Here is a 27,299-nt window from a genome sequence, read left to right on the forward strand (position 1 = left end):
CTTCCGATACAACTCTTCTGTACTTCTGTAATTCAGCTTAACCTCTTGTATCTCCAGCTCAGTGTTAGGGTGACTTTCAGTGTATCTTTGGGTGGTGAATTTGCTGTCATTCTCAGCTAATTTCCTCGTGACATTTTGAGCTATTCTATTTAAATTTTGTATCATACTGGAGACTTTCAGTGTTTCTTATTCTTTGTCACCTCTTCAACTATTGACTAAAAGAACTACAAATTGTTGTGCAAGAATTTTAACAATAGAAAATGTAAAACATTTTTACTTTAAGAGGACCACTTTTTGCATACCTGTCCATCCTGTCATGGGTTTCCAAAGGAAAGGGCTTCAATACCAAGCACAAACTGTTTTATTTGTGAGCACAATAAATACCCAGGATGCTAGAATATAGTACCAGTCTCCAGGAGAATTCAGGATTCCCCCCTAAAATGTTAGGTCACTGAGTCATTGGTATGTGCTTAGCATTCTCTTGTATAAGAAAAGAACTTCTGAACTCAATTTTTAAGGTAACCCTGCTGCCCCTTGCTAGCTCAAAGCCATACTCACTTCTTGAAGCCATAAGCTTGAAAAGTATACTGGCTCCAGAAATACAATTTAACACTGCTGATGGTACTAACCGCACTACATGTTAGACCTTTCTCCATCTAATGGCAAAATGGATGTTTATTCTCTTACTTAACAAAATAATTAATGAGTATCATCACAGTTTTACTCCACTATGTGAGAGAAACTTGGGGTTTGGCTTATCTGTACCCCTTTTATAGTTTATAATTGATAAAAGAATCCACTTACTCAATTTGAAATGGTATAATACTACTTGAATGTGAGTAGGGCCTTAGCTCTGTTTTTTAACTTATATTTTAATTATTTCAAATTTTCACATGAACTTTCATGACAATGCTGATAGTTTCAGTTCATGCAAATATCATGGTGACGTTTCAGTAAAAATTTGCTACTTTTTATATGATGTCTTGTACAGATTCATGCATTTTTGTGTTAAAAATATTTGTTTATTTCTATAACACTAATGGTCTTGAAAGCTAACTCCTTAGTTGAGGCAGAAGTTGTAGAGGACTAGAGAATACCAAGCAAGAACAACTAGTGAAATCTGAAATAGTTATGCCTGAAATCTGTCCTTCACCACTGCGTAGTCATCTATGAACATCACAAGTTGCTGGAAAGGGGATTCTGGCAGTCTTATTACACTCTGACCTGTGCACAACCGATATATTGTCAGGGCGACCATTGGCTACACATACAGTGAAATAAAATCAATTGTTGAGAAAAAAAACAGGGAGCACTCCACCTGAGGTCAAATTGCAGCAATTTGCACAGCGTATTTGACTTTTCAAATCTGAAAGAGCACACAGCAGGTATCAGAGGAGGGAATGAAAACAGATGGAGGGAGTTGGTAGCTGATCCTCACAGAAACTTCACAACAAATTCTTTTAGCTTTTGTACTTTGATTTGACCCCTGCAAAGCTCAGCAGACTGTTTCTGGGCACCAAATCCAAATACATGAGCTGAGAGAACAAAAACTTTGGCGGAGTTCAGAAGGGCAGAGAGAAAGAAGGGGACGAGGGCAGGATCCAGCCTGCACATCCCACCTCCCTGCCCCACGTTGGGCATCAATACTGTAAGCCTGAGTAGAAGTCTAGGTGAGACTGTTACTTGGGCAGTAAGCAGGAACACAGAGGGTTTACATTATAATTTTTTGTCACGTTTGCTTCTACACTCAAATAAACTATACTGTGCAAGTGGTGGCAGTCATCTCCTGTCCAGAGAGACCCAAATACCAGTCAATCAGACTGGTAGCAAGCTGGGATATCTCATGGGATACTGTGATTATGGTCTCAGGATGGAGAAACTGGGGTATTCCAACTGAGGAAGCATTGAAGCATTAAAGCATGGAGCCTCACAGCAGCAGGAAAGAGAAAAGGACTCTCAGAGATGAAAGAAAGAGTTGGCTTTTTAACTGTGACTGTATATCTGCAAAAATCTACAGAACAATAGTTTCAAAATTAGAGGCGTGATACCACTGGAATTTAAAAAGAAAAATAAGTGCAGATTTAAACTATGAAAAATACGTCTATAGCTTGTGCTTCAGGTTGTTCTGCCAAAGCTTACCCAGGGGGGCAAATGCAGCCACTTGCACAGGGTGGTGAGGGGACACAGGAGAAGTTCATGGCAAGGTTTGCACAGGAGATCCCACAATTCACACCTGCTGCTGGCAATCCAGGTACAGGCGATCTGCAGTCATAGTAGATTTTTCCTTCAGGGCACATGTGAACTTCAAATGCAAAATGCAGGTTAAATGAGATCAACTGCTCTTTTACACTGAAGGTTTTCTATTTGTTTTCATTACAAACTATTTATCTTAATGTACAGTTAGCATACATTGTAGTACACAAAAGAATATAAGCTGAATAAAAGTCTATAACTTCATTGGTACTACAGAGATGGAAAATTTGTATATGTTTTAATGTTAAAAAAAAACCAACCCAAAAGCACCTGGATCTATGCACCCTGGATCTGATACACAGCCATTCTTAAAAATTAAGTCATTATGCCATAGGTAGACAGAATCCTTAGAAGTGGCATAATTTTCAATCTACTGAAATCCCTTCTGAATCTATGAGAAATTCATTAAAAATTTACTTTCTAGAAATCAAGGCTTCCTAAGGTTTCCTAAACATGGATAGTAAGCCTAATTTTAGGTATTCACAAGAGAACATATTGACCTACACCTCACATGTATTTAGGAATTTTTTATTTCCCAAAAGACTTAGTCATACAATTTGTGCTATAGAAAAAGGAAAAAGAAAAAAACACGGCAACTTGTGTTCCTAACCTCCTATTTTAGATATGCCATGCAGTTCAGTATCTCATAATGAAAAAACATATGAGGAGAAAACCAAATGACTATTCAATGTCAAAAACTTTCTCTGTGCAACTGTAATATGAGATGAGACTGTAAATCACCTGTATTTTCTGTAGTGGCTTCAATACATTTCACTGTTCCATTCAAACATTGACTGGAAAAGAAAAGCAAACCCATCTTTATTCAAGGGTCAAATGTTTTGTAGCCACCATGTTAAAGAAGGTAATACAACTTAACCCAATCTCTTAACATCTTCCTTAAAAACTTAACCTCTCCCTCAAAAAAAAAAAAAAGTGAAAAAAACCAGAGCATTGGAGAGGTGTAGCAATGGCAAAAAAATGAAGCCCCTGCTCTCACCTCTTCAGCTACATAATTACCAAGCTTCAGTTATAACAACTATAATATATAAGAACTTATCAAGAGCCAACCTTGACATTCAAGTCACAGACATGATTTTAAATCAGCGTGTTGAAACCATTTCTTGTAAAATGAACAAGTTCGACCAGGAAACCTGGGAGGTTTCCCCATTTGTATCAGTGAGGTCAGGATTCCATCATGAATTAACAATACAAAATGACACAAATATAGCTCCCTGCACGCCTCTGTTTGACAGACTTTCCAAAATAGAATCCCATTGTTTATTCTTTGGAAACCAGCATCACACTGCTATCTCATGCCTCCAGGTCTAAGAACAGGACTAGAGCCTCCATGTCCATGTTTTTATATACTCTTTAGTCCCTGGCCTACAGAATTTTCTGGGTATCCTGGTGTTAAAACAAGCAGGTAGATAATACAATTTATATTAATCTCCCTTTTACTAAGCATGTAACAAAAATAAAATCTTGATACAATAGACCTTCATTCTCAGGGCTCTTAAGTGGCATCCAAACTGTGACACGTGAAAGATAAAACTCTTGGCGTTCAAACCTACCAGGAGCCTGTTGGTGTAGGGAGGATTTCTCCAGGCTGGAGGGCTTTGCCTTTGTAATGACAGTGACAGGCAGATCTGTTAAAAGAATATTTGTGCATGTAGATAAAAAAGCAAAATGAAATGGGATTTAAGGGCAACCCATTTATCAAGCTATTATGAGAAGCAGGCCTTAAAATTCATTAAATCAATCTTTTTATTTATATTTACAGTATACTTCTAAAGGCAAAAATTAAAAAATGACACTCTGGCTGTATTGAAGTCAATGGCAAAACTCCCACTGTCTTTGACAAAGCCAGGATTTTCTTCAGTCTCCATATTATGTGCTGTTTCTGTGCATTAGTCTTATAGAAAGTAACTTTTGTTCCCAGTTATGGGAAGAGTATGGCAACATGTAGTTCCTAGTCAAAGTACTGTCAAAATCATGGGACAGAGGAATTATCATAGCAAAATCTATTAACTCTGTCTGTGATAACGGCCAGATGAGACAGAAGTAGCAACAGAATTCCCTAGAAACCATGCAAAAATACGGGAATACCAAGTTACCTCACACTCTTTAATTGTTTGAAACAGTCTTTATCCCTATGGTATGAACTTCAGTCATCTTTCAACAATATATGTCGCAATGAACAGCAATAACTGTATAATCTTGAAATTTATGAAAATATTCATTCCAGTTTTTAATTCTGTACCTGAACTCAGTAACTCCCCATGGTGGTAAGCTGTAAAATTTTGGTACACAATGTACAAAATCTATTTCCTTTCATTGACCGTTTCCTTCCATTTAACTGAAGGCTTTTGTATTATGAGACAGAGTAAAGGCACTCATGGCCACTGTCTCCATACTATCCATGACTCAACAGATTGCTACTACGTACATTCCTTCTCATTTTTTCTTGAGTGTTAAAAACAAGGTTTTAATGTGAACATGTTTTCCCATGAATTAAAAATGTTTCATTACCCTTCTCTAAAGCAGTGTTACATATCTTCTCTGAAGTGCAGAAGATGGGTGTACACACAGAAGCAGATGAGGGCCCACTATTGATTAGTACGAAAGAATATGAAACCTGTTATCCTGTTTAGGCAGTCTACATCTTGAGGGAAACAGCAGCAAAACTTACTTTAAGTCTTGCTGGAAAGAGGAAAATGTGTCATGCATATATTCTATTTTCTTATGACTTACATTGATACACAAAAGTTGACCGACTCCTCAAAATATTTCCCATCAGGACAATTACATCCTTCTGCACAGTCATCGCCACAGATATTTGCCATAGAAAGTGAAGCACAGGAGTGTTTACAAAAAGAAGAGCACTGATGATAAAGCATACCACTGTGACACATCACAGCTGGAGGAGAGAGAGGGAGAGAGAAGGGAGAACAACATACTCTTAAAATGTGAAAAACAGAACAAAGCAGTATATCATGGGAGTGCAAAACAGCAAAGCAAAATGATCTCTTGCTGCACTAGGGTGAGTTAAAATGCATGAGAAAAATATGCTTTTTTTTACTGATTTCTTAAGTTAGAAATTATTAGATTTAGGTGGGTTTATGTTAGACAATTCCTTGGCTAGAATTGTCTATTTTGTAAGCAGCAGGCATATGTTAAGTAGGGGAGGCATGGTGGTGGTGGGTGTGTCTATCTAATAACTCAGCCTTCCAAGTGGAAGGATGGTCCAGTTAAGGTTGAGGCATTACTCTATGGTTTAGAAATGCCTTATTTTAAATCATTGCTGTAACCTACTTGGCAAATCACTGCCTGCCCTGCCCTGTTCCCCCTGGGGAGCCCCTAACACCCTGGCTTGCCTTCGCTTAGGGAGCAGCCCGGTTTCTGCCTCTCCCTGACTACTTTAGCCTAATAGGAGCTTCCATATGACTTAGGAGCTCAAAGTCAGAAATTTAAATTCTCTCTGTTGCCAACAGAATGGGACAGGCACACCCTGTGAGGCAGTGCAGGGTCCCCAACTCAGATACCTAACATAAAGCCTATAGCATTCTCCTCTGAGTATGTCATTAGCCCACGGTACAATTCTAGTTTCCAGCAAAAGAGGTCAATGCCTGTATTTTGTGGAGCGAATGATATTTGTAGAATTTTACACATTTCTAAAAGATACTCCATTCTGCAAACGTTACTCACCACAGTAAGAAATATGAGATCTGAAGTCAACGATGATCCCATGTTTGCCACAGACATAAGCATAGTGTGCCAGAGCATTACACAAGCAGCTGCTTCCACATTTGCACGCGTCGAAGCGGCATAGCTGGTAGTATAATCCTGGGCTGATGTAGGCATGGCAGGGAGCAAAAACGTCTTGATTGATGATATCACAGTGAGATGCATACCCAGCTAAGCGAAGGTGACATTGTTTTAGCCAGATCCATTTTAATATGAGCCAAATGGATAGCGCAGAATATTAAAACCAAACATAGCCAGTTGCGCAACAAAGACTTGTATACAATGTCTTTCTGCAAAGTTCTATAGTTTAAAACTGATATTGTAAGCAACTCCCTCAACAATAAACTCCACATAAGAGAAAAGTAACTATATGAAAACAGTTATGCCTTCCTCTAGTAGTGCAGGAAACTTAAATGGCAAAATAATATATTTCAAAAGAGTTAGAAGAGCCCTCCAAATCTTGGAACATGTTTTTTCCTACTTGATGTTTCATTTACCTTTGAAATTAGCAATGGCCATATACTTCCTGGCTTGTGGACTCAGGAAGCTGGAACTCAGGGGCATACAAGTCCCATATTGGCCATATCCCTTCCAGTGCCAACAGACTCTCCTCCCACCACTGAAGCATACTGCCACCAGAAGTGGTGGAATATCTCAGGAACACCATAGTGTGGATCATATTTAAGCCAATTTTGCTGCTAAAGGTGTGTCCCTACCCTTCATCCTCCCTGTTCACTCCCACATACACACACTGAAACAAGAATTTCTGGAGTCTCTCAGTAAATTAGATTCAAGGACTGAACTTGACTTGGTTGAAAAGTAACCTGACAAAATAAGTAAACAAACAACCTATCATTTCTTTTTCAGTTTCATCAGATTAAGATCATCACAGGCCTGGAAAGACGCTTGTGCTGGCTCAGCACAGGTGGTAGCATGGGGCAGGACCACTTACTCAGGGACTGCTTTTTCCAGTGATGATTACAGGATCACAGGAAAATTCAGGCTGGAAGGGACATCAGAAGGTCATGTAGTCCACCCTCATGCTCTAAGCAGCTTACATTTATGTCAAACTCCACCTTTACTGAGGAAGCACAGAACTGAAGGTGAGGCAGGAAGTGTCTTGGAGAGAGCTAATTTGGCTGAGAGGTACTGCTTTAGAAGACAGCCGATGCTGGAGGCATAAAAAGTCTTAGAATGTCCCAGATTCTTAAAGGTTTATGGTTATTTTGGGCTTGCTCCCACAGGCTCTAAATATGGCCAAATCCCACATCCCTAGTCAGGCCTTATGTCTGAAACATTAAAAACATTAGACTAAATTCTGTCAGAATTGGCAAGTACTTTCTGCTCATTGTCTTCATTAATTGAAAAGAACAGCAACGTGGAAAGGAGACAGTGAAAGTTCAGCGCAAAACATATGCACGTCAACCAGCCAAAACCAAATCTTTACTCAGGAATTTGAACAAATCCACAGATCTGATTGTTTGCATCATTCTGTGTCAGAGAGCATAGATGGAGGATAAGAAAACTTTTTATTGCAACTTAGACAAACATAGAGAAGCTGGAGACACGACTTTTGATCTGAACACTGTCTCGGCAAGACACTGTCTCCTGTACTTTCTTTGTCAATCTACAAACGTGCATCACATCATTCCTTTTAACTGGAACAATTTACAGGACTACAGACGGTGTAGCCTAGCACTTTGCATGTTTATTATACAGAAGAATTTAGGACTCATGGCCAGTACACCCAGCATTAAATGTATTGCATTTATGCTTGTATTTACGAAGGGCTTACTTCATGTTACATGCTAAATGCATGGAAGGAATGCTTTTTGCCAAAAAAAAAGAAAAAGGAAAGAATGAGTGTGTATCTAAAACTGAAGTTAAAATACACATATATATTCATTAATGAATAGGAAGTAACAGCGCAACTCATTCACAGAGAAAACAAAAGTGTCCCATAATGATAAGATACAGCTAATTTCAGACTCCTACATGAAAACATACCATTTTGCTGATTAACGTTGCAGGGATCAACCACAGGAATATTGATAGGCACAGAACAAGCTGAGGAAACCTTCCATGCATTGGCATGAAGCTGTGGGGTCCCTTACAATACTGCAAGCGTCCTGCTGACTTTATGGACTACATGGGTGAAGATGCGAGAACGTCAAAAAGGCTTAGGTGCATAGTCACTTTGAACATTCAATGTGTCAAAAGAATTTCCACCTGTGAGGTATAAAAGAAGAGAGGGTATTTGAAGCTTTTTCCTCAATATTTTACTTATGCAAAAATATTCTTACTTTCAAAGTCTGTCCTCACTTGTGATTAATTCAAGTACTCTGAAATCAGTGGGAGGAGACATTAATGACAGCAGAATTTGGCCTTTTTTTCAGTATATACGTTCAGTGAAATATCAAAAATTTGACCTGTTATTTAATTTCAGTATTCTAGAGCTGCATTGTTTGCATTTTGATACTGTTTTTCACCAAGTATTTCAAAAGCATTTATTATTGCTAGAAAAGTTTTGCAATATTATAGCTTGGAGGAAATAAAGTCAAATAAAAAGGAAAGTGTGCTCTTCTAATTAAACTGTTCCTGTGGTTCAGAATTAATTCTTTTTTTTCCATTTAAACATGATGTGGAAAAAAAATCAAACAGTAGTAATTGTTAATCAGGTGAGGATGCTACTAGTATTATCATCTGCTCTTTTTGTCAGTGTTCATGTCTTTGTTCTGATGGTAAGGGAGCAGCAGGGAGGGAAAAAAGTGTATTCAAGCAATATCACCAACCAATAACTTCTATAAATAATATAGTAATTTTCTAGAATGACTTAGCTACAGTTATGTTTCATATTTTTAAAACTAACATTTAATTAAGAGATTTTGTATTGATTAGTTTAATAAAGTAGGAGTTTAATGAAATTAATCAGATTATTTCATTAAACAAAACTTTTCATGTTGTTAAACAGTCTAAATGTACAATGTACAACTTACAGAAAATCATCTCTTAAATTCCCATTGTATGTTCCACATAGTCCCAATGTTCTTCTCTTCCAGCTGACATCAACTTGAACATAGATTCTCTCTCCGTCTTTACCAAACAGTATCTTCAAACCAAAACTAGTTTTCAGTTGAACAAACAAAGAAGATATATTCTGAATTTCAATAGCCCCTGCATATAGCAAAAGAAAAACAAAGTCACTGAAATGCAACTTTCAGGTTGTATCGATATATGCCTTAAAGAAAATAGATTTTGAAAACTCAGAAATAAAATGAGAAACTATGCACAACCTCACCTGCAGCCAACAACCTCACCCATTGTCCATGTGAACTTATGAGACTACAAATCTTTTTCATTAGCAACACAAATCAATTGCAACTACTGTCAACAGTAAAAAATCTCTCACCTTTCTGTACCTGTGAGTTATCCAGAAACCCCTCTCATATTTCATTTTTTTGAGAAGAAAGCAATGCAACAGCATGCCTCTGGCAATGAGAAGACAAGACAAGAAACCACTTGTTTCTTAGCCCCCAGGGATATTATAAGATTAATTAACAGATGTCTGTAAAATGTATTGCAGTCCTCAGATTGAAGTTTCCCTCTAACTAGTATTAATATGACATCAGTGTAGTTCTTTCCTTAGATTGTATGTGAACTAAGGCCCTATCAAATTCCCAGCTTTCCTTCCCAGCAAATCCATTATGCAAGGAAATGGAAATTTCACAGTCACAGCACTCTTTTGCTACACATTGTTGGGCTACTTGCAGCTGCAGGCTTAAAGCATATCTACCTTCACAAGCAGCCTCTACGCATGCATACGCACACACTTAGCTGCATAAACTGACAAGAGGCAGATAAAATGCTTATGTCAGCTTAAAGATGTTCTTAGCTGAAAAGGCTTAATAGATGACACCTAATTATCAAGAATGTGACATCAAAATATTTGTCATATATTTGATGCAGACTATGCAAGGAGACAAGAAAGTGAATAGGGACTGATTCAAAAGACATAAAATGGAATTATCGATCAAATTATGAAGCAGAACTTTCAACATGACTGAAAGTATAACTGAGATATGAAACTTATTGCCATAGGAAGCTGCAAATGCCCAAAGCAGAACTATGACTGGACAAATTCAGTGAAGAAAAAGCATAGCTGCAACCACCAGCACAGAACTCCCTAAGCTCTCTTTTGCCAGAGACTGGGAAAGGGAAGGGGAACTACCACTTTGCTTTTACTGAAAGAGACTAAAAATCCAATAAGAATTTACTACTAATCACCATTAAATACAAAATTTAGCAATATAATTTCCACCTACAGTGCTTAATTTTATACCATCTATTTCAGGTTGATTTATCTTACTATCCTTTCAAAAAAGGTGAAGTAATCTGCCTGAAATCACAATGTAAGTCAGCGCTGAAAGCAACTTAGATCCTGTAAAGCACGTGGTTTTTATTACATGCCATTTATTTCAAAAAGCTTTAATCAAGCTAGACCTTAATTTCAGCATTTCCACCCTCTCTTCACCTCCCTTCTTTTTCTTACCTCCTCCCCCTAAACACAAACAAAATGAGTGGAATTTCTAGGTACTCTGCAAGATAAGAAATGCAAAGAAACGAGGGCATAATGAAGGGCCCTTTCACAGGCTGAAAAAGTACATTTCTAGAGCCATTGCTAAGGTTACAAGAAGTAAGTGATTGTATATTTCATAAGTTATGTTTGAAGAAGTTCCTTCTTCACAGACACACATTATTAAAAAGCTTTGGAGCATATAAAAGAAAGAATTTGAACCCTAGCAAACTTCTACTCCATGCATTTCTTACCATTAAGGTTAAAAACTTGGTTAGGGCCAGTTTGGACTTGACCATATCTTGTGAGAGTTACTTGTTTGCTCACATCGTCTTCAAGAACTAGTGTTATAGACTCAATGCAGGCGTGGTCAAAGTTCTAAGTAGAAACAAGTTTCACCATCAGAAACAGGCAAAGACATTAATATTACGATAGAAAGCACAAACAAACAAACAGGGGGAGAAAACAGTTGTATAGAAAGGAAATATCAGAACTGTCAGCAAGTAAATCAGTTGTAAGCTATCACTCCAAGTATGAAATAGAGCACCCAAAATTGTATGTAGAACATAATAAAACATTGCACATGAATATAAGAGCAAGGAGAATGCATTTTAGCTATTATGGCAGTCTAGTGGTAAGTGGACAGAGGTCCCCAAGTACTGATACTGAGTTCAAAAGGCCATACTTTCATGGCCACTCTGGCTACCCCTCGTTGCTGGGTCTCACCCAGTCTCTGTGGAGCTGCTGCAACCAGAGACCAAATGCAGCGAGCAGGAGGAAAAAAAATACTATTGCACACATGAAGGTGCTTCTCTTCCATCTTGAAACCTAGTCTTGATCTCTGCAGTGAAAGGATACAATTTCCCCAGAATTACACTAAAATATTTTATAAATATCTGACTATCAAAAAATGGTGACTTATAAACTAGATCACACCCATCATTTTAAAGTGCTATCCAGGCAGAATTTATGAACTTAAGTACAGGACAAAAGGTGACACATAACCAGCTTAAACCAAGCATCTTATGGTCCCCGAAGCCCCTGTAATTTCACCCAGGAATTTTCCGAGGTGCCTAGAGTTGTGCTAAGGGTCATTTGCAGTAGCATCCTTGTCTCTCAGTGGCTACCTAACCAATCGCTTCATGCTTGAGGCCACCTGAAATGCAGAAACAAAAATCTCAACACCTATGCAGAAGGACGTGCCTACAAAAAGCAGAGGCACCAGCTCATAATCTCAGTCTTGAAGGGACATGAAAGACACTCATACAGTAGGGCAGCTTCAATGCATTACTCCCTGCCCATGACTTGAGGCATGCCAGCCCTCAGCACATGGGTGGCTGTGAGTCACAGTCTGAGAAACCCCCCTCCTGAGAGCCTAGGTGACTAATAACGTCATTACATCCAGTCTCACAGATAAGTACTTTTTATAAGCACCTCTATTTGTAAAGCCTGTTGTTGGATACCTGACAAAATGCTTTCAAACAATACGTGTGTTGGCTATTCTCTTCAATAGTGTTCTAAAAGGCATTGTTCCAACAAATGAAATATGCCATAACGTAACAAATAAAAATTTAAAGCTTCCAAAAAAAAAATCTCTTGCCTAACTAGCAGTGTATTAAACCTGTTCAGTGCTGCCAGCAACAGCTTTTCTAAAGCCTGAGACACCTGTTTGTACCATAACCAAAGATGTATATACTTATTTAAAGTGCATAAATGAATAACTCTTCAGACTTTATCCCTCTAAAGATGCAATTGATTTTACAAAGGGCAATACAACATGTAGCAATACAACAACTTACAAAAAAACCTGTAAAATGGTTTCAATTTATGATATTTTTCTGTTAAACATAAGCCAGTGGTTTACAATAAAACCTATAAAAGATTGCCTGAAATATGGATGTACACGTTTGTTGTGAATGTTCAATGAAAATGTGACTTACTTGTCCACAAGGTGCTTTCTGTAAAGTGATTGTGAATTTGTTTTTCCCAGTGCCTTTTACCAAAATGTACTGGCAAATCCCAAGAAAAGTAAAATGACGTCCATCAAATGTTGTGAAATGAGAGCTGCCTGTGACTGAGCACTCGGCTTGAGAGAAAAAGAATAAAAAAGAATGTTCACTTGCATAAGAATGTATAATTATTATGTAAATGATGGAAGAGAGATAAATAAGAAACTTTCTCCCTATTTCTAGGCACATAATCCAGGCTAACTTTAACCTACCTAGCTATTATGGCATTTGGAAGTAAAATATGTTATATACACCCATTGCCATCAGATACCACCTTGTGTAGCACACAGCACTGTGCAGCATCTTTTAGTTCTAACAAGACGAGATGCCTTTGAGTCATGAGTTTTCTGAAATACACAAGAGCCTTCTCTTATTATTATCCGCAGTTTCCTGGAATATTCCTCATCATCTTTTGTCATGACTGAGTGTGAAAAAGCACAAGCTTCTTTCTCCTTCCTTCTAGGTACTATGGCACTGCTTGTTACCACAGGTATGAAGAGGCTGCAGGTGTCTGTTCTCAGGGTGCGTCTATATTCATTTTTCTGTTCAGATCAGGAGCGCACTGTTGAAGCAAGTCTCCAGCGCATCCCCATTTACCGCACTTTCATTCACACAACGCGGCAGTGTCAGAGCATATGAACTAGATTCATTTTGGCTGCAACTACTGCAGGAGGCGCTCTGTGGGAGTAGCTCCTGCTACTAACAGGCATTTAGTCCCCAGGACCAGACTAGAGTAGTCATAATTAAGCCCTGCCATGCATACACAACACACACAAGACATACGGAGTGGTTCTCAGTGTCAACTGTTTTACACTACAGATCCACCCTGTCAAGCCTTGCTTAGTGACTGTTACACCTTGTTTATTACCTCGTTCAGAAGAGGCTCCTTAATTTGTAAAAAATTCTCTCTTTCACAAGTTTTGTAGTATAATCTTGTCCAAGATACAGAACTGTCAAGAGTTTCACTACACAACTATTGCATGTCCTCTGGGTAACTCATTACAGAGACATGAAATCTTTAAAGATAAGGATCTTTATCCAAACGTGAACTACTGTTACAAGGGAGAAAATACAGCACACTGAGCATCAAAACAATGTTTTTCTTATCATTTGCTTACAGTTGCACCTAGAATTGAGCAGATCCTTATACCTGGCCCAGGTACTGCACAGGCAGTAAAAATAAGCCTCCTGCCCCAAAGAACACAGAGAGTAAATGGGAGATAGAAAACAAGAGGTGGATGTAAGGCACTGAGTTGGGGAAGCAAATGGAAAAACGTAAGATGCACAAGGTCAGGCAGTTAACAGCTTCACCCCAGCTGGCCCACTGCTACTTTCAACATCCATCTGCTTAATCTTGCTTCTTAAATTAGCATCCCAAGCCCTTGGATCATATTTAGTTGTGTTGTCTTCTGAAAAGGTTATGTCTTATATTCATTGAGAAGAGAAAAGAATAATGAAGTACAGATACCTGGGCAATCATGATCAGTGCAGTTCCAAATGCCACCAATACAAATACTAAAAAGAAAAATCACAAAGCACAGAAATTCAGTGTTCTGATCTTTAGCAAAAAGAGCAACTTTGAGCTAGTTAATATGTCTTGAATTCACCCTCTCCATAGAATAGCCTGCATATTTTACTGATACGCATGACTATAAAACATAGATTCTAACCATTCTTTAAACATAAGTGTGATTATGATGTTAAACCAACTATGGGCAGCAGTCACAGTGAGAGGAAACACGGATGAAGGGCTTTGACATACCATTTGCTACATTCTTGTTCAATTTTTGAGCCTACAGGGAAGGCAGATCCATGATAAATACAAGGACAATTCGACACAGAGATACAAGTTCCATTTTCCATAATGAGACCTATTGGGAGGGAAGTTAATAAATGAGATAAAAAACAACTTAACAAACGCCGATCACTGCTTTTCCCCCATCTGACTCAAACATTCAAATCTGCCAGAAGGTGATCTCATCAGTCTCAACCAGGGACCAGCAAAAATAGTCACACAGAGAGTGCAGAGTGCTCAGCAATGAACAGTGAATCTCTCTCAAAGCAGTTGTCACTCTGAATAGTTGCTTTGTGAAAAATACCTGCCTTTAGCATGTAAAAGTGTACAGACTTACAAAATGAAAAGATTCTGAGATCACATAATCTTTATTCCTTCTAGAACAGGACTGTTTATAGTCTGATCCCTAATCTTTATTAAGTACAGGTTTCAGGAAGTTTGTTTTCTTGTACAGAGCGTAAGACACATTCTCTTTAAACAAAATAATAGATTTTGGAATAATTCAACTAAAGTGAATGAAATCTATGCAGTATCTTATTGTAGCAAGTATTAGTTATGGCTCCAGGTTTTAACTGGTATTTCATTCTGAGCCGCCTTTGTATTCTAGAGAAAAATTTAGAGAACAATAAAAGGAAAAATCACAGTGAGAATAACAACAACTAGAGCAGAATTTACAATATTTATATTTTCTGGCTTTAACTTTAGGAACAGTCTATTTAGACAACTTTATTATGATGGATATTAGCTTCACACATATTTTTCCACATTAAATTGACAGTACTTACCATCTGGACAGTAACAGCCATCTAAGCAGTGTAGGTTGCTGCCGAGACAATCTTTTTCAAATGTGCAGGTTGGTGGACAGCAACTGATACAGTCACGGTGTACAAAGCTGTCTTCACACTTCTCAGCTAGAAAAAATACATGGTACATTGAACTTAATGCAAATTCTCTTTCCATACTGGAGAACATCTCTCTCTCAAATGAACAGTTGTGCAGTGTTTCTGGTATAGGTAATTATTCAGATTAGGAACAATGGATTGTTTAGAGAGGTTTTAACTTATGAACTGTGATGAATCTCTCACCAGTATTTAAGTCTGTCTTTAACGAATTCTTACATCACCCCTCCAAAAGAAGTTATAGTTTCTGTGACAGGGAAACGTGCTTATATCTCAGCTAGATCAGTCTTGTGCATGAGACTGAACTGAAATTGATGGGGGGTGGTGATAGGAGCTCAATTAACTGTATTAATTCTGTTATAGCACTAGTAGAGGCTGAAAGGTCATGTGTGAAGAGGGGGAACAACAGATCTCCACAGATATTTGTTCTTTGTTTCAAGCAATCTGTGGAAACATTAATTTTGTATGGATCTAGATCAGATCACAATGGAATTAAAATATTCCTCTAGCAAGTCATTGACTTCATTGATCACCAGAAGTAGTGAAGCTGGCTGATCTACTTCAGTATCAGGTTTGAGTGCTACAGTGACAAAAGTTGTCAAGATGGAATTATTTTAAATGGATACATGGGGTGTTTCAAAGGTCACATAGTATGCTTTATTAAATAGTCTTACTACAGGCAGGAAAGTCATCCCTCCAGTCCCGCACCGGGGACCCAGCGTGAGAGCATGCTCTAGCATACTCTGTCACCGCCCTGCAGTACGTTTCGTCATCATCCACTCTGAAATGATAAAACAAGGCAGTAATCAAGGAACTCAGATCCCATCTACAAATCTCTGCCATGAGACTCCACAGGATACTTCACACATAGCTGACATGACTCAGTCATAATGGTGCACAGTGAAAATGCTATGAAAAGGAGTGAGCTATACTGAATACACTGTTGTGTTTTTATCATTTGATATTACAAAAAGTTATTCGTTTTAATATTACCACAAGCAACAAAACTACTAATTTATTACAAAAAAGATAAAAGCTGCTTATGATGAAAGAGAAACATGACCTTGTCTTGAAGACAATGGGCAACTCAATGGTCTCAAGATCCATGTCTCAGGCCCTCTCCCTCCTGCACAACGTGGAAACTCTGACCTACACTAATAAAAGGCATTCTGGACCAAGTGACAAGTTCAAGTTTCCAATTGCCTGTCAGTCCTTGAACTTAGGTGAGAACCCTGTTGGTTCTGGTTGTGCTGAAGTGGTCGATGCCAGAAGCATTATCTACTGAATACTGTGGACAGGCTTAGGGATTTACAGTGTGACCTTGGGCAAAGACATCATCTCTGCTATAGTCTGTACAGAAGAAGCTGTATAGTGTGGTTTTGCCAGGATCATGTAAAGAAACATTCATCAGTGTTTAGGTAAGCTCAAATTTTATTCAGATGTGAGTCACATAAGGAAAGATACCATGAACCTTTTGTTACTGTGAAAGTCCAGCAAGTCCCATCACTCACTGTGGAAGACTTGATGCCAAAACAAAATAGTCATAACACAACATTTCTATTATAAGCATGACCGTGACAGATCAGCTGAGTTTGTCTTTCAGCACACAAGATCATGCTTCCAGTACTAATGGTCTTAAGAATATATTATATCATGTTTGTACTCTGCTTTCAACACATCTGTTATCAAATCAAACACCAGTATACTCTTTGTTACAGTGATCAGAGTCTCTCCAGTCTCTCCAGCTCTCCTTATCTAATCCAATTAGATGGGTCTTAATAGAAAGAATACTTGGCATATACCATGGCCCCACAAGAAACTTCATAAACTGACACTAAGCCACAAGAAAAGAGGTCTCTTTTATAAACAAAATAAGCCCAAATTAATGAGGTTCTGAGACACAGAAACTTCCTTCAAGGTTTTTAACATTCACACAGTTCTCATCAACACAGATCAAATCCACCTTAACATCATGACAGTGATTCAATATCACATTTGAAAAACTGCTTTTCATTATTCTTCTTTTGCTAAGAAAAAGTCACAATAAATGCCTGAGTTACAAAGTGACCATATAGATGCAACTCATCTCTTCCCTGAGAAAAAAATCAATGTACAGATCATAAACTTCAGGAAGCAAACTTTGGAGGTTTGCCTACAAACACAAATTCTTCCATTGTGACTTGATGGCAAAGCAGAAAACTGAAAATTCATCAAAAATGAACTAACAAGTTGTAATGGATGCTACTAAGTGATTCTTACGTTTAATCTTGCGATCTTTTCTGTATGTTTTAGATTAAATTGATGATATTCTGAGAAGGCATAATAGTATCTGGTAAAAAATCCTACTATTTATAACAATTACTTCTTAATTTAAAAACCCTAGTAAAAGGGAAGTGATATGCTGCAAAGTCATCTATTCAATTAAGTCTGGAGCACCAGTTTAACTTGAATGACTGTCAAGAACTAAACAGGAGTCTGGAGAGCTAAGGGAAAAATACCAGGCTGCATATAATGCCAGCAGCTGAGGAGGTATAACTCCGTCCAAAGCCAACTGTAGTTGAATTTCTTTTGACAACTCTGAATTTACATAAATAAAACAATTTTGAAAAACTCTCCTAATTTGAACCATAGGGGTTGCTCATAAAAGCAATTCTACTATGTCATACAAATGGTCCAGCTCCTCCACTATCATTGATATTTCCCCCAAGTGACATCTCCGTGTATTTCTGATTCAGGACCTCCAGATACAGGTTTCAGAGGTTTTTGTGATTAACAGTTCCTTTTTTGTCATTAGTGATTCTCCACAGATTTCTCTTCCATGTATTTGACTAGTATTTCCTTGAATCCATGTAAATCTTTATCAATCAAATTATGGCTTGTCAGGCTGGTTCTGTGCCCTTTGTTTCCACACTAAATTGTCCACTGAGAATCCCCATCTCTTTCGCTTTGAACTTGATTCCTCCTAACTTCCCTCAATGCTGCTCAGTTCTGGTCTCAAATGAAAGAGTGAGCAACTCGTGTCACGTATCAAAAATAAATACATGAGAACTTCAGTCTTACCTGCAAAGATCATTCATACAGCTTGAAATATAAGAATATGGATCTATGCTTTCGTGACAGCTGAGAAAAGGAAACTGTAGGAATATTTGGCACTTGAAGAATATGTCCTGCGCATTAAGGAGAACCAATAAATGACAGTTAGCAAATACTTTCTGAACAAGCATAACTCTTTTTATCTTTGTTTCCTTAATATAGGGTCCTTTATGTCCCCATGAAAATTTGAGAATCTCACAGTCTCAATTTATTATTATGTCTCTTTTATTATTCTTCCTAAAATTTGTCCTCTCTGCCTAGGCTGGCTTGATAGCATGCTGCTTCTAAACCAGGTGGGATAAAAGAGTGTGAAATGACAAAAAAAAAAAACCATTTTGTGTCAATGCAGGAGCTGAGCATGTTACTTCTGCCGTATTTCACATTTTCCGAAATAAGGTGAGGTGTAAGATGCCAGGACGGGAAACTGAACCCAAGTTTAATGCAGCAACGAAGAGCTCTGCCAGCAGACCTGTGCCACTTGGCACATCTTATCTGAACCTTTGTACTTTTGAGCTAAGTATCTGAAGACCTTCAGATATTTGCTAGCAACAGTCCTGATCTGAATCTTGCATTTCTCAAAGATTCAATGCATTGAGGGCATTTTTCAACGTGGTGTATATTGCTGGATTCTTGTATCATTACTAGGCAGTGAAGATTAAGAAAATATATACATAAAAACATGATTAATTTACCTCAGTGAGTTCTGTGTCAGCTGAGCAAGGACTGGGAAAATCTGAGGCAGTAGGTACACAGGCGATGTCATCTGAGGTTTGCACAGCCCAGCTATTTGCAAATTCAGCAATGTCTTCTGTATATTCACCTACTGCATGAAAACATTGGCAGAGCATTCAGGAAAAAAACCAACTTGTCAACACAAACACAAAAGACAGCTTGGAAATTTTGGGTAGTTTTTCAATGTGTTTATTACCTCAATTACAGTTATGTTCAAAGTACAGGTGGTGTAGGAAAACGTTATTTTTCTTTTTTACTTTCAGGTAGTATTTTATACTACATTTAAATGAAAAGATTAAAAAAAATACGACAAGGTGCTTGCTGGGTTTTTTTAAGTACAATCACTGAAAATTTTATAACACATATACAAATAAGGACAAGGAATACTTAAGAAAAAATCCATTTCTTTAAAACAGTTGAAGGCTTTCATCACATTTCAGTTAGCACTATTATCTCCCTCCTTTTCCCTTGCTGCGGAAAAGCCCTACAACAAACGGACCACTGCATGCCCAGCTCTCCTCACAGCATAAGCATGGGAGAATTAATGAAGAAGATGCATGACTGGAAGTCATGGCAACAGGCTGAGGAAGATACACGAACATACAAGAAAGCTGGCAGTAAAGAAACAGAACCAAAATTTCCATAATTTTGCAGCCAGAACTAAATATTACATTTTCTCTATGTTCTTAAGTATGTTAAAAAGGGTATATTGCCTCCACCCTGAAGAACCTTACAGTAATTGGTATCTATGCTACGGTTGTCTATATCTGTACATGGTTAGGAGACAGGGTATTGAAATGAAATCAGCTACAGTTTTTTTCACAGAGCTGTACTATCCAAAACTTAATCTAACTTCTTCCAGCACAAGATGTACAAAGTTTGACACTCTGGAATGTGAAAAGCCCCAAAGCACACCAATCAGATATTTGTACTTGGATCTCCACAAATAAACAAAGATATGATCCTAACCACCAGTGTATTTTACGTAAGAGCCAGGGAGAGTTAAAACATTTCTCCCTCTCTGACAGAGTAGTTCTTCATGCAGAAAACCCTTCCCAAACATAAAAAGCTGGGGTTTGATCTAGAGGTAAACCTGTTGGCATACCTCTGATTCTGCAAAAACATTAAAAATATTTTATTTACATTTTGACATGGCTTGAAAATATTTTCTAAGTCCTCAAAATAAAATCACTGTCCTTGAAACAGTTCTATACGCAGATACAGCCTTGTGTATTAAAGTAATACAAAGATGCCATTGAAAGTGAAGATAAGGAAACAGAAAATGAGTTTGTTTTTAAACTGTGCTTTGAAATGGAGTATTACATGCCTCTCAGCCACTTATTTACTTGGCGCATTGCAACTAGAGAGCATTCAGACTCTGGGAGACGCAGGGCAGCTATAAGAACTTCCCTTACACTACTGGGGAAAGTAGTTTAGCTGGGGGAGATATATCTTCGTCTCAGATGATTTGTAAGATTTGGAAACACTTAGAAAAATGTTGTGGCTTAGAAGTAATTTGAATTAGCAGTCTGTTCTTGTGAAGACATCAGAACTTCATGCTTTGTGTTTGCACAGAATCAAGGCACCATGTTATACAACTTGTTCAAGGTTAAAATGATTCATAGCACTCTTGATTGCACACTAAAGAAACACTATCATTTCTGATAAAGAAAAATGCTAGAAGAAATTATGATGGTGAAGAAACATAGCTCTGGAAGTTAAGAAAGCTAAGAGCTGAAGTCTTTTATAACAGATAATACATTTAAAGACACTGAAATTACTATTTTTTAGAGATCACATGAATTCATTATCTCCTCCAAACTCCTTTTTTCTCCATTATTACAGATCACCAGTTTTAACTAGTTATTGAACATACTATACTCTGCTGTGCAGAAGTTAATGCATGAAACAGGGAACTTACTGTTTTCATGGCAGAATAGGTATGAAATTTATATTGGCCAGATTGTTAAAGACAATACAAAGACAAGTACACTGTCTCTTCCTTCACTTAGTCAAAAATCTCCACTATCAACCAGGAAAAATGGGTAAAACAGAGGAGAGGAAAAAAGTCACAGTGAGATAACCTTTGTGACTTAAGAATCTGCAGGGCTATGGGACTAGATTTTCTCAGCAATTAATGGTAACAGTGAAAGCCCTATCGTTGTTTTTATCAGAAACTAAGAAAAATATTCCTCATATTCTCAAGCTGGTTTGGGCTTGGGGTTTTTTTTCCCATTATTTGCAAGTAGAACAAAAGTCCCGGTAGAGTATTCCCTGCACAGACTACAGAATATTCTGCCACTTTAGCAAGTAATCTCTGCCTCAGACTCAGTATTGGGCAACTCCTCGTTCTAGAAGGTAGTCAGAGGCCCATAATACACCATGCCAACAAAGAGATACAAGGAACTCCTTGGCAACAGCTTTGAAATTTACATATTTCAACTTGCATTTTTATGATACTCATATAAATGAATAACTCGAAATGGTGCTTTTTCCAAATATTAATGTTTTGGCTCTTCTCTCCTTCTCCCTCCATCCTTAAGCACAGAGAAAACCACAAGCATTTGTTTATTTATTTATTATTTGAAGGCACTTTCATCAGCTAAAATAAACATATCCCAAGTGATTTGCTGAGCAAGAAAAGGCTTAAAATTACATATAAATACTTTCTTGAACTGGGAACTTTTCCCTTAGCATCTAATGATGAGGGAGAGTAGAGTAGATACGCTATTTTCTGCTGAAATAACTGAAACAGGACTCTGTCTTTTTACTGTAATATCTTTAAAGTGATCGTGGAAGCTGTTCACACAAGGTAAGGGTGTATGTCTAAGCTATTTACTTACTATTTTGCAGTATCAGGTCATCATATTTATTGCCATTAAAATTTCCACAGAGGCCACAAGGTTTTCCCTTATGATCTTCTGTCAGCTTAATATAAATACCAGAGTTTCCATCCCAAGCAAGAGAAAAACCAAAGGTAGTCTTCACCAGAATATAGTCAGCCAGTCTCTCAAGGAAAGCATTTCCAACTGTCTGAGGCAACATTAATCTGGAATAAACAGAACAGCCTGCTTCAAAGATCTCAGATGAGATGAGGTTAGTGCTGGAAAAATACCGGATAAAACATCACCTTCTAACTCACTAAACCCGTTTTCCCACGTGCATACAGTCACTTGCATTCAATTCTTCATCGTGGTTTTACCATCTTCTGTTTACTTCTCTGTATCACCTATCAAAAATGAATGCTTTTCTGCTGTGTACGCCTATCAGTTGTACCAATTAAAGGCTTTAAAGAATAATGCATCTGCATTTTTAAAGTCCAGCACACGCACGTTGAGGAGCTATATGACACTATGACCAGCAGCAGCCCTTCTGGGTACAGGGTCCTCACTGGGCTATATGTCTGCAAATGGAGGAACTTACAGTACAGAAAATACTATTGACCAAAATACTGTATATCTTCCTTCTTTGGCCAAAGACCACTGCAGAATAATATTGCAGCAAAGATCTAATCCTAATCTTCCAAAGTTGCTTCTGTTAGGATGAACGGTATCACTGTAGCAATCAGTCTCGGATGTTAATGGCTATAGCACCACATCAAAGCGGATGGCGAGAACACCTTAACAACTCCTTGAAGTTTACTGTACTTTATCAACCACTAAAACATACTTATAATAGCCTTGCACTCACCTTTTTACTCATTAAAAAAAAACCTGGCAAATCTGGGGGGTTGATGTACCTCAGAGATGTTTTGTGGAGTTTTTGCCCCAAGGGGGTAAAGGGGAGTTAAGATCTTTGATTCAACCAATTCAGACTTGTCTAGCAGAAGATTATGTCTTACATTAAGTATAGCGACCAAGAATAAATAATGACTGCCTTGTTCAAAATGGTATCAGGATGCACCAAGGATTAACTAGAATTGCCTGCTGCAGACTTTGTCTATACAAAGTAGGGATGGGTAATCGTTATAAGGTTACAGCCGAGAAGTTAGACACGAGGTCCATGGGGGGAGTGTGTGCTACCCTCGCTCAGTTATTACATCAGCACCATTACATCAGATCACACTGGAACTCTATCAGCCCCAATCAGAACAGCGAGGGAGCAATAAAAGTATATATCAAACTATTTTCTCTGGGTGGTGTAAAAAGCATCAATTTCCCAAACTCCACACAATCTTTTTGTAATAAAATTTTAAAAGCCACAGTTAGAACACTTACCTGATTCCTTCTTTTCTTACTTCATGTCCTGAAATAATTATTTCTTCTTGGTTTGAAAAAAATAAGCTAATGGACCTCTGACAAGTATATACCGAACCATAACACTGAGGACTGTTATGAACCTTAGAGGGGAAAAATATACACACAAAAAGAATACATGTTTGTTCTCAATAACTTCATGCAATTTTTCATAAGCTCATATATGATATTTTACATTTCTATGCACCAATCACTGAAAGAACTTTACAAATAAATACTTAAAATATAAAAAAAGTCACAATTACAAAAATATGCAAAACCAGAAGTTCATGCTACCCAATACTACTGAGAAATACAGCAACTATTTAATAGCACAAAGCATCGCAAGACAGCAGTCTACATACTGGATGAAATACTCAGGTATTTTATGTAGGTGAATGTCAGAGACACCGTAGTCAGCTAGCTTATAACTGCCAAAGTAGGAATTTTTCATTTGCCTTGAGGAGACACCCTTATTGCTCTGTTTCTAGAGGTCTGATCTACAAGAGTGGACTACAAACCAATACAAAACCTCAGCATAATACTAGCTTTCTCCATGACAGCCGAGACTGGCACCAGCTGAACAACAACATGCTTTCCTGAACCACTTAGGATTTGTTCAGATTTTGGAGTGCTCCCCCAGATTACTGCAGGCATCCAATTTACGTGCATCTGCTACAACCTATTTTGCACTGGCTTTGCAGCCCTGCTGATGGAAAAGAGCAGGCTTTGCTGAAGTCTGCCTCTCCCCATTATACATATATAGCATAGGGAGCCAGGGTATTGGTTTGAATCACATATCAGCTTCCCCAGTTCGAACAAAGCAATGGAAATACAAGTTTCAGTCAGCCAGAGAGAGATTTGCAAAACTGTGTGTCTCAGATATTGACAGTGTGTCACTTCCATGACTGCCCACTACTAGTGAGAGATGTTAAGCAGGTCTCAAATGCATGCTTCCAGAACTGAAAGCCATGCAACTCCTACCTCAGCGTGGCTATGGTTTTATAGCAGTGAAGTGGATCTCATAAAAAATGCGTACTGAGACCTTGCAACAGGCATGATAAGCCAGCACTCCTCCTTTTTATAGTTTAGCAAAACAGGAGACTACCCTTGAAGTCAGACTTAATTTGCATTCCCAGTCTTTGGCATGGAAGAGCACGACTTCTGCAGGAAGCTCCTTGTCCCCAGAGACCACACAGCTTTCTCTGGCCAGGGCATGCTCTCAGGACTTGAAAACTGACTGCAGATAGGGATATATGTCTCCAACTTACTGTGCATATGCTCTAATCAATTAACTACTACCCCATTTTGAATTACACACGCATAGTCTAAGTGAGTTTTAAGCACATACCTACTGCAAGAGCTTAAGGAAAACTTCAACAGCTTTCATTAATCTCAGTGGGGCTGAGCCACCCAAACCTGTGGGATGCCCTAGACTACAATGCTCCAAAAGCATATGAGCTGATTTTAGACACCACTGAGGAGACAGGGGAATGTGTTGTGAATCTTAGATACCTGTCATTACCTAAATTAAAATGTATATAGAGTTTAGATGGCTCATAGGACTCCTGTGACTGTGTGCGTCACCATTACCTGAGAAGGATGGGAGTTGCATTACCAGTTTATTTGACAGTGCTGTGAAGCTAAATAGGTTAGTAATTGGGAAATATTCTGCCAACATTGTAATGGAGGCTGTAAAAGTAACCAAAGATATCATTTTTGTTGAAAAGACCTGTTGGGTAAACACACGCAGTGGTAACACGTACTCAAATTTATCTTCCTAAACTGACAATCCAGGAAGTAAAAACCAGTTACTGTTTCTTTGAGTGAAATAAACCAGGAAAAGCATTAGAGTTTTAACTTGTATAAAGAAAATCACAATTAAATACATCATAAATGTTACTAGTATTGACAGATGGCTTCTATGTAAATCTGGCCCAAGACAGAAACACAATAAGGAAAATCAAAATAATCCTTGTGTTTTACTCTCCTCCAGAGAGGTGGATTATTAAAGCCAGAAGGACAATAATATGAGGATTTGGCAAGGTTCTTGGCTCTCCATTGCCCAGCCTGTAGTGACTGCAGTGCTTCAACATTACTTTTGACTTTTCTGAATAAACATTTTCAGATTTTAACAAAACATGACATTTGTTCCAGCAATTGAATGGTAGTTTCTCTCTTTCCAGAGCAACTTGGATCCACTGAAATATTTATTCTAGATTTTAATATAATCTTGGGCTTTGCTACAGCATTTTCTGAAAAATCCTGAAAGATCATAGCTGCACACAGGATCCAAAGTATTAAAATGAAATCGTGGAAGTTGTAACAGCATCTGTCTATAACCTGAATGAATAGAAATGGTAGCTTTAATGGCAGACTTATCTTCACTAGATGCTATTATCTGGGAGGAGAGGAGACCATGTGTTTATAAATGAAAACCAGTCCTTGGAGCAGAAATCAGCATCTAGGCCTGCCCGTGACCCTGCGAGCACTGTGACTACCAGGGCTTAGAACTGGGACTCCTCTTGTCCCGTCTCCCCTGCCCAATCAGCACCAAATCCTGATCATTGTGTAAAAAGTAACATAATGAGCTCATATCCTTCCCCCACAGTACCGAACAGCCTGATAAATAGAGCGGCTTCCTTTCAAAGAGAGTATAGGTTTGAACTCTCCCTAACCCAAAATCATTAACCATGGATACTCAGCAATTTGAGGAAATTACTAAAAAGAGTGCCTTCCATACATAGGTCAAGATGGAGGCTTTTGAGCTGTTAATCTTCTCTGCATGACGTAGAGGTAATCCAAAATTAGAACACAAATCCTCTGAGGGGACAGATTTTTCCGAGGACCAGGGAGGCAGCTCCCTGTAGCATGCCGACGGCAGTGAATTGGGGCCCAGCTTGGGTGCCCAGCTATCAAGCAGGTGATAGCTGTTTGCACTTTCTCAGCAATTCCATTTTTTTTTACAATCTGACAGCTAAGGTTTATTGAAGTTTCCAAGGCCTGCTTTAAGTCCCACTTTTGCTCCCAGAAAGGAGAGATCAGAGATCCTTTTTAGGATAGGGGGAGTAAGAAATACTATTTTTAATATACTGACTCTGTTGATTATCATTTCATCAGTGTTTTGAGTTACTGCACATAGGCTTAGACATTTTCCAGCAGCATAGTTTTATATTTAAGTAAGCAATGCAATGGTTTCATCCATTTATTGTCTCTCTACTTATTTTACTTATGATGAAAAATAAGTCCTGTAATACAGGAATACTCAGTGTGTTATTTCTAGCGTATGCTCACATACTTACCCAAACAGTGTACTGGGGTTCTGGAGTATTGCAGTCTTTTGCAAAAATGTAGGAGCAATTTCCCGGGAAGTAGTAGTAGATGCCATCAAATGTTTCAAAATTATACTGTCCCCATGATTTGCAAATCCCATCTCGGTCCTTACCAGTGTTAGGTACTGGAGAGAACACATTGAGTTTACAAGAAGCACGGTAATCAAAAATTGACAGGTGTCACAGGCGTCTAACAAAAGTAAAAGCTCAGAAAGGAATGAAGAGCTTAGAAAGGAAATACACAGCAAAGACAAAAGGTAACCTCATTTCTTCAATTTTAAATAAAGTGAATACATTTTTTTTTAATCTTTACGCTGCAGTTTTAGTCTTGTGTGATCATCTTAAGTTTTTAATTTGCTTTGGTGGAGACATTTCAATTATAAGTAGAGGCAAGAGATTTAGATCTACTGCAGGTCCTGGAAGACAATTCTTGTTGATCCCTATACACAGCAGATTCCAGAAACCAGTGCATTGAAATAGTTGGCAATTTTATTTGCAATAAGTCGCTGTTTGTTAGAAAAAAAGCAGTGACTTTTTCATTGTTCAGCTAACTATAAAAGAGCTGGCTAGTTACTGGTGCACTAGACAGTGATGTAGCTGTTATGGTATCTATGTATCATTACAGCCCAAGTGT

At 38.1% G+C, this 27,299-nt stretch overlaps 1 protein-coding gene across 1 annotated transcript in view; it reads right to left on the bottom strand.

Moving 5' to 3' along the window:
• The window catches only part of OTOGL (otogelin-like), a 97,316-nt gene that overhangs the window by 63,549 nt on the left and 6,468 nt on the right, over positions 1–27,299 (bottom strand). Inside the window, 18 exon segments of the mRNA XM_009882672.1 lie at positions 2,140–2,302; positions 2,995–3,047; positions 3,825–3,899; positions 5,005–5,170; positions 5,959–6,168; positions 8,005–8,129; positions 8,994–9,171; positions 10,825–10,948; positions 12,511–12,656; positions 14,048–14,094; positions 14,342–14,450; positions 15,160–15,285; positions 15,948–16,054; positions 18,334–18,440; positions 19,059–19,186; positions 21,942–22,147; positions 23,316–23,437; positions 26,636–26,790. Of these exon segments, the coding sequence (XP_009880974.1) occupies positions 2,140–2,302; positions 2,995–3,047; positions 3,825–3,899; positions 5,005–5,170; positions 5,959–6,168; positions 8,005–8,129; positions 8,994–9,171; positions 10,825–10,948; positions 12,511–12,656; positions 14,048–14,094; positions 14,342–14,450; positions 15,160–15,285; positions 15,948–16,054; positions 18,334–18,440; positions 19,059–19,186; positions 21,942–22,147; positions 23,316–23,437; positions 26,636–26,790 (2,347 nt within the window).

This window comes from Charadrius vociferus, unplaced genomic scaffold (genome assembly GCF_000708025.1).
Source record: "Charadrius vociferus isolate BGI_N301 unplaced genomic scaffold, ASM70802v2 scaffold72, whole genome shotgun sequence".
NCBI classification, from domain to species: Eukaryota; Metazoa; Chordata; class Aves; order Charadriiformes; family Charadriidae; genus Charadrius; species Charadrius vociferus.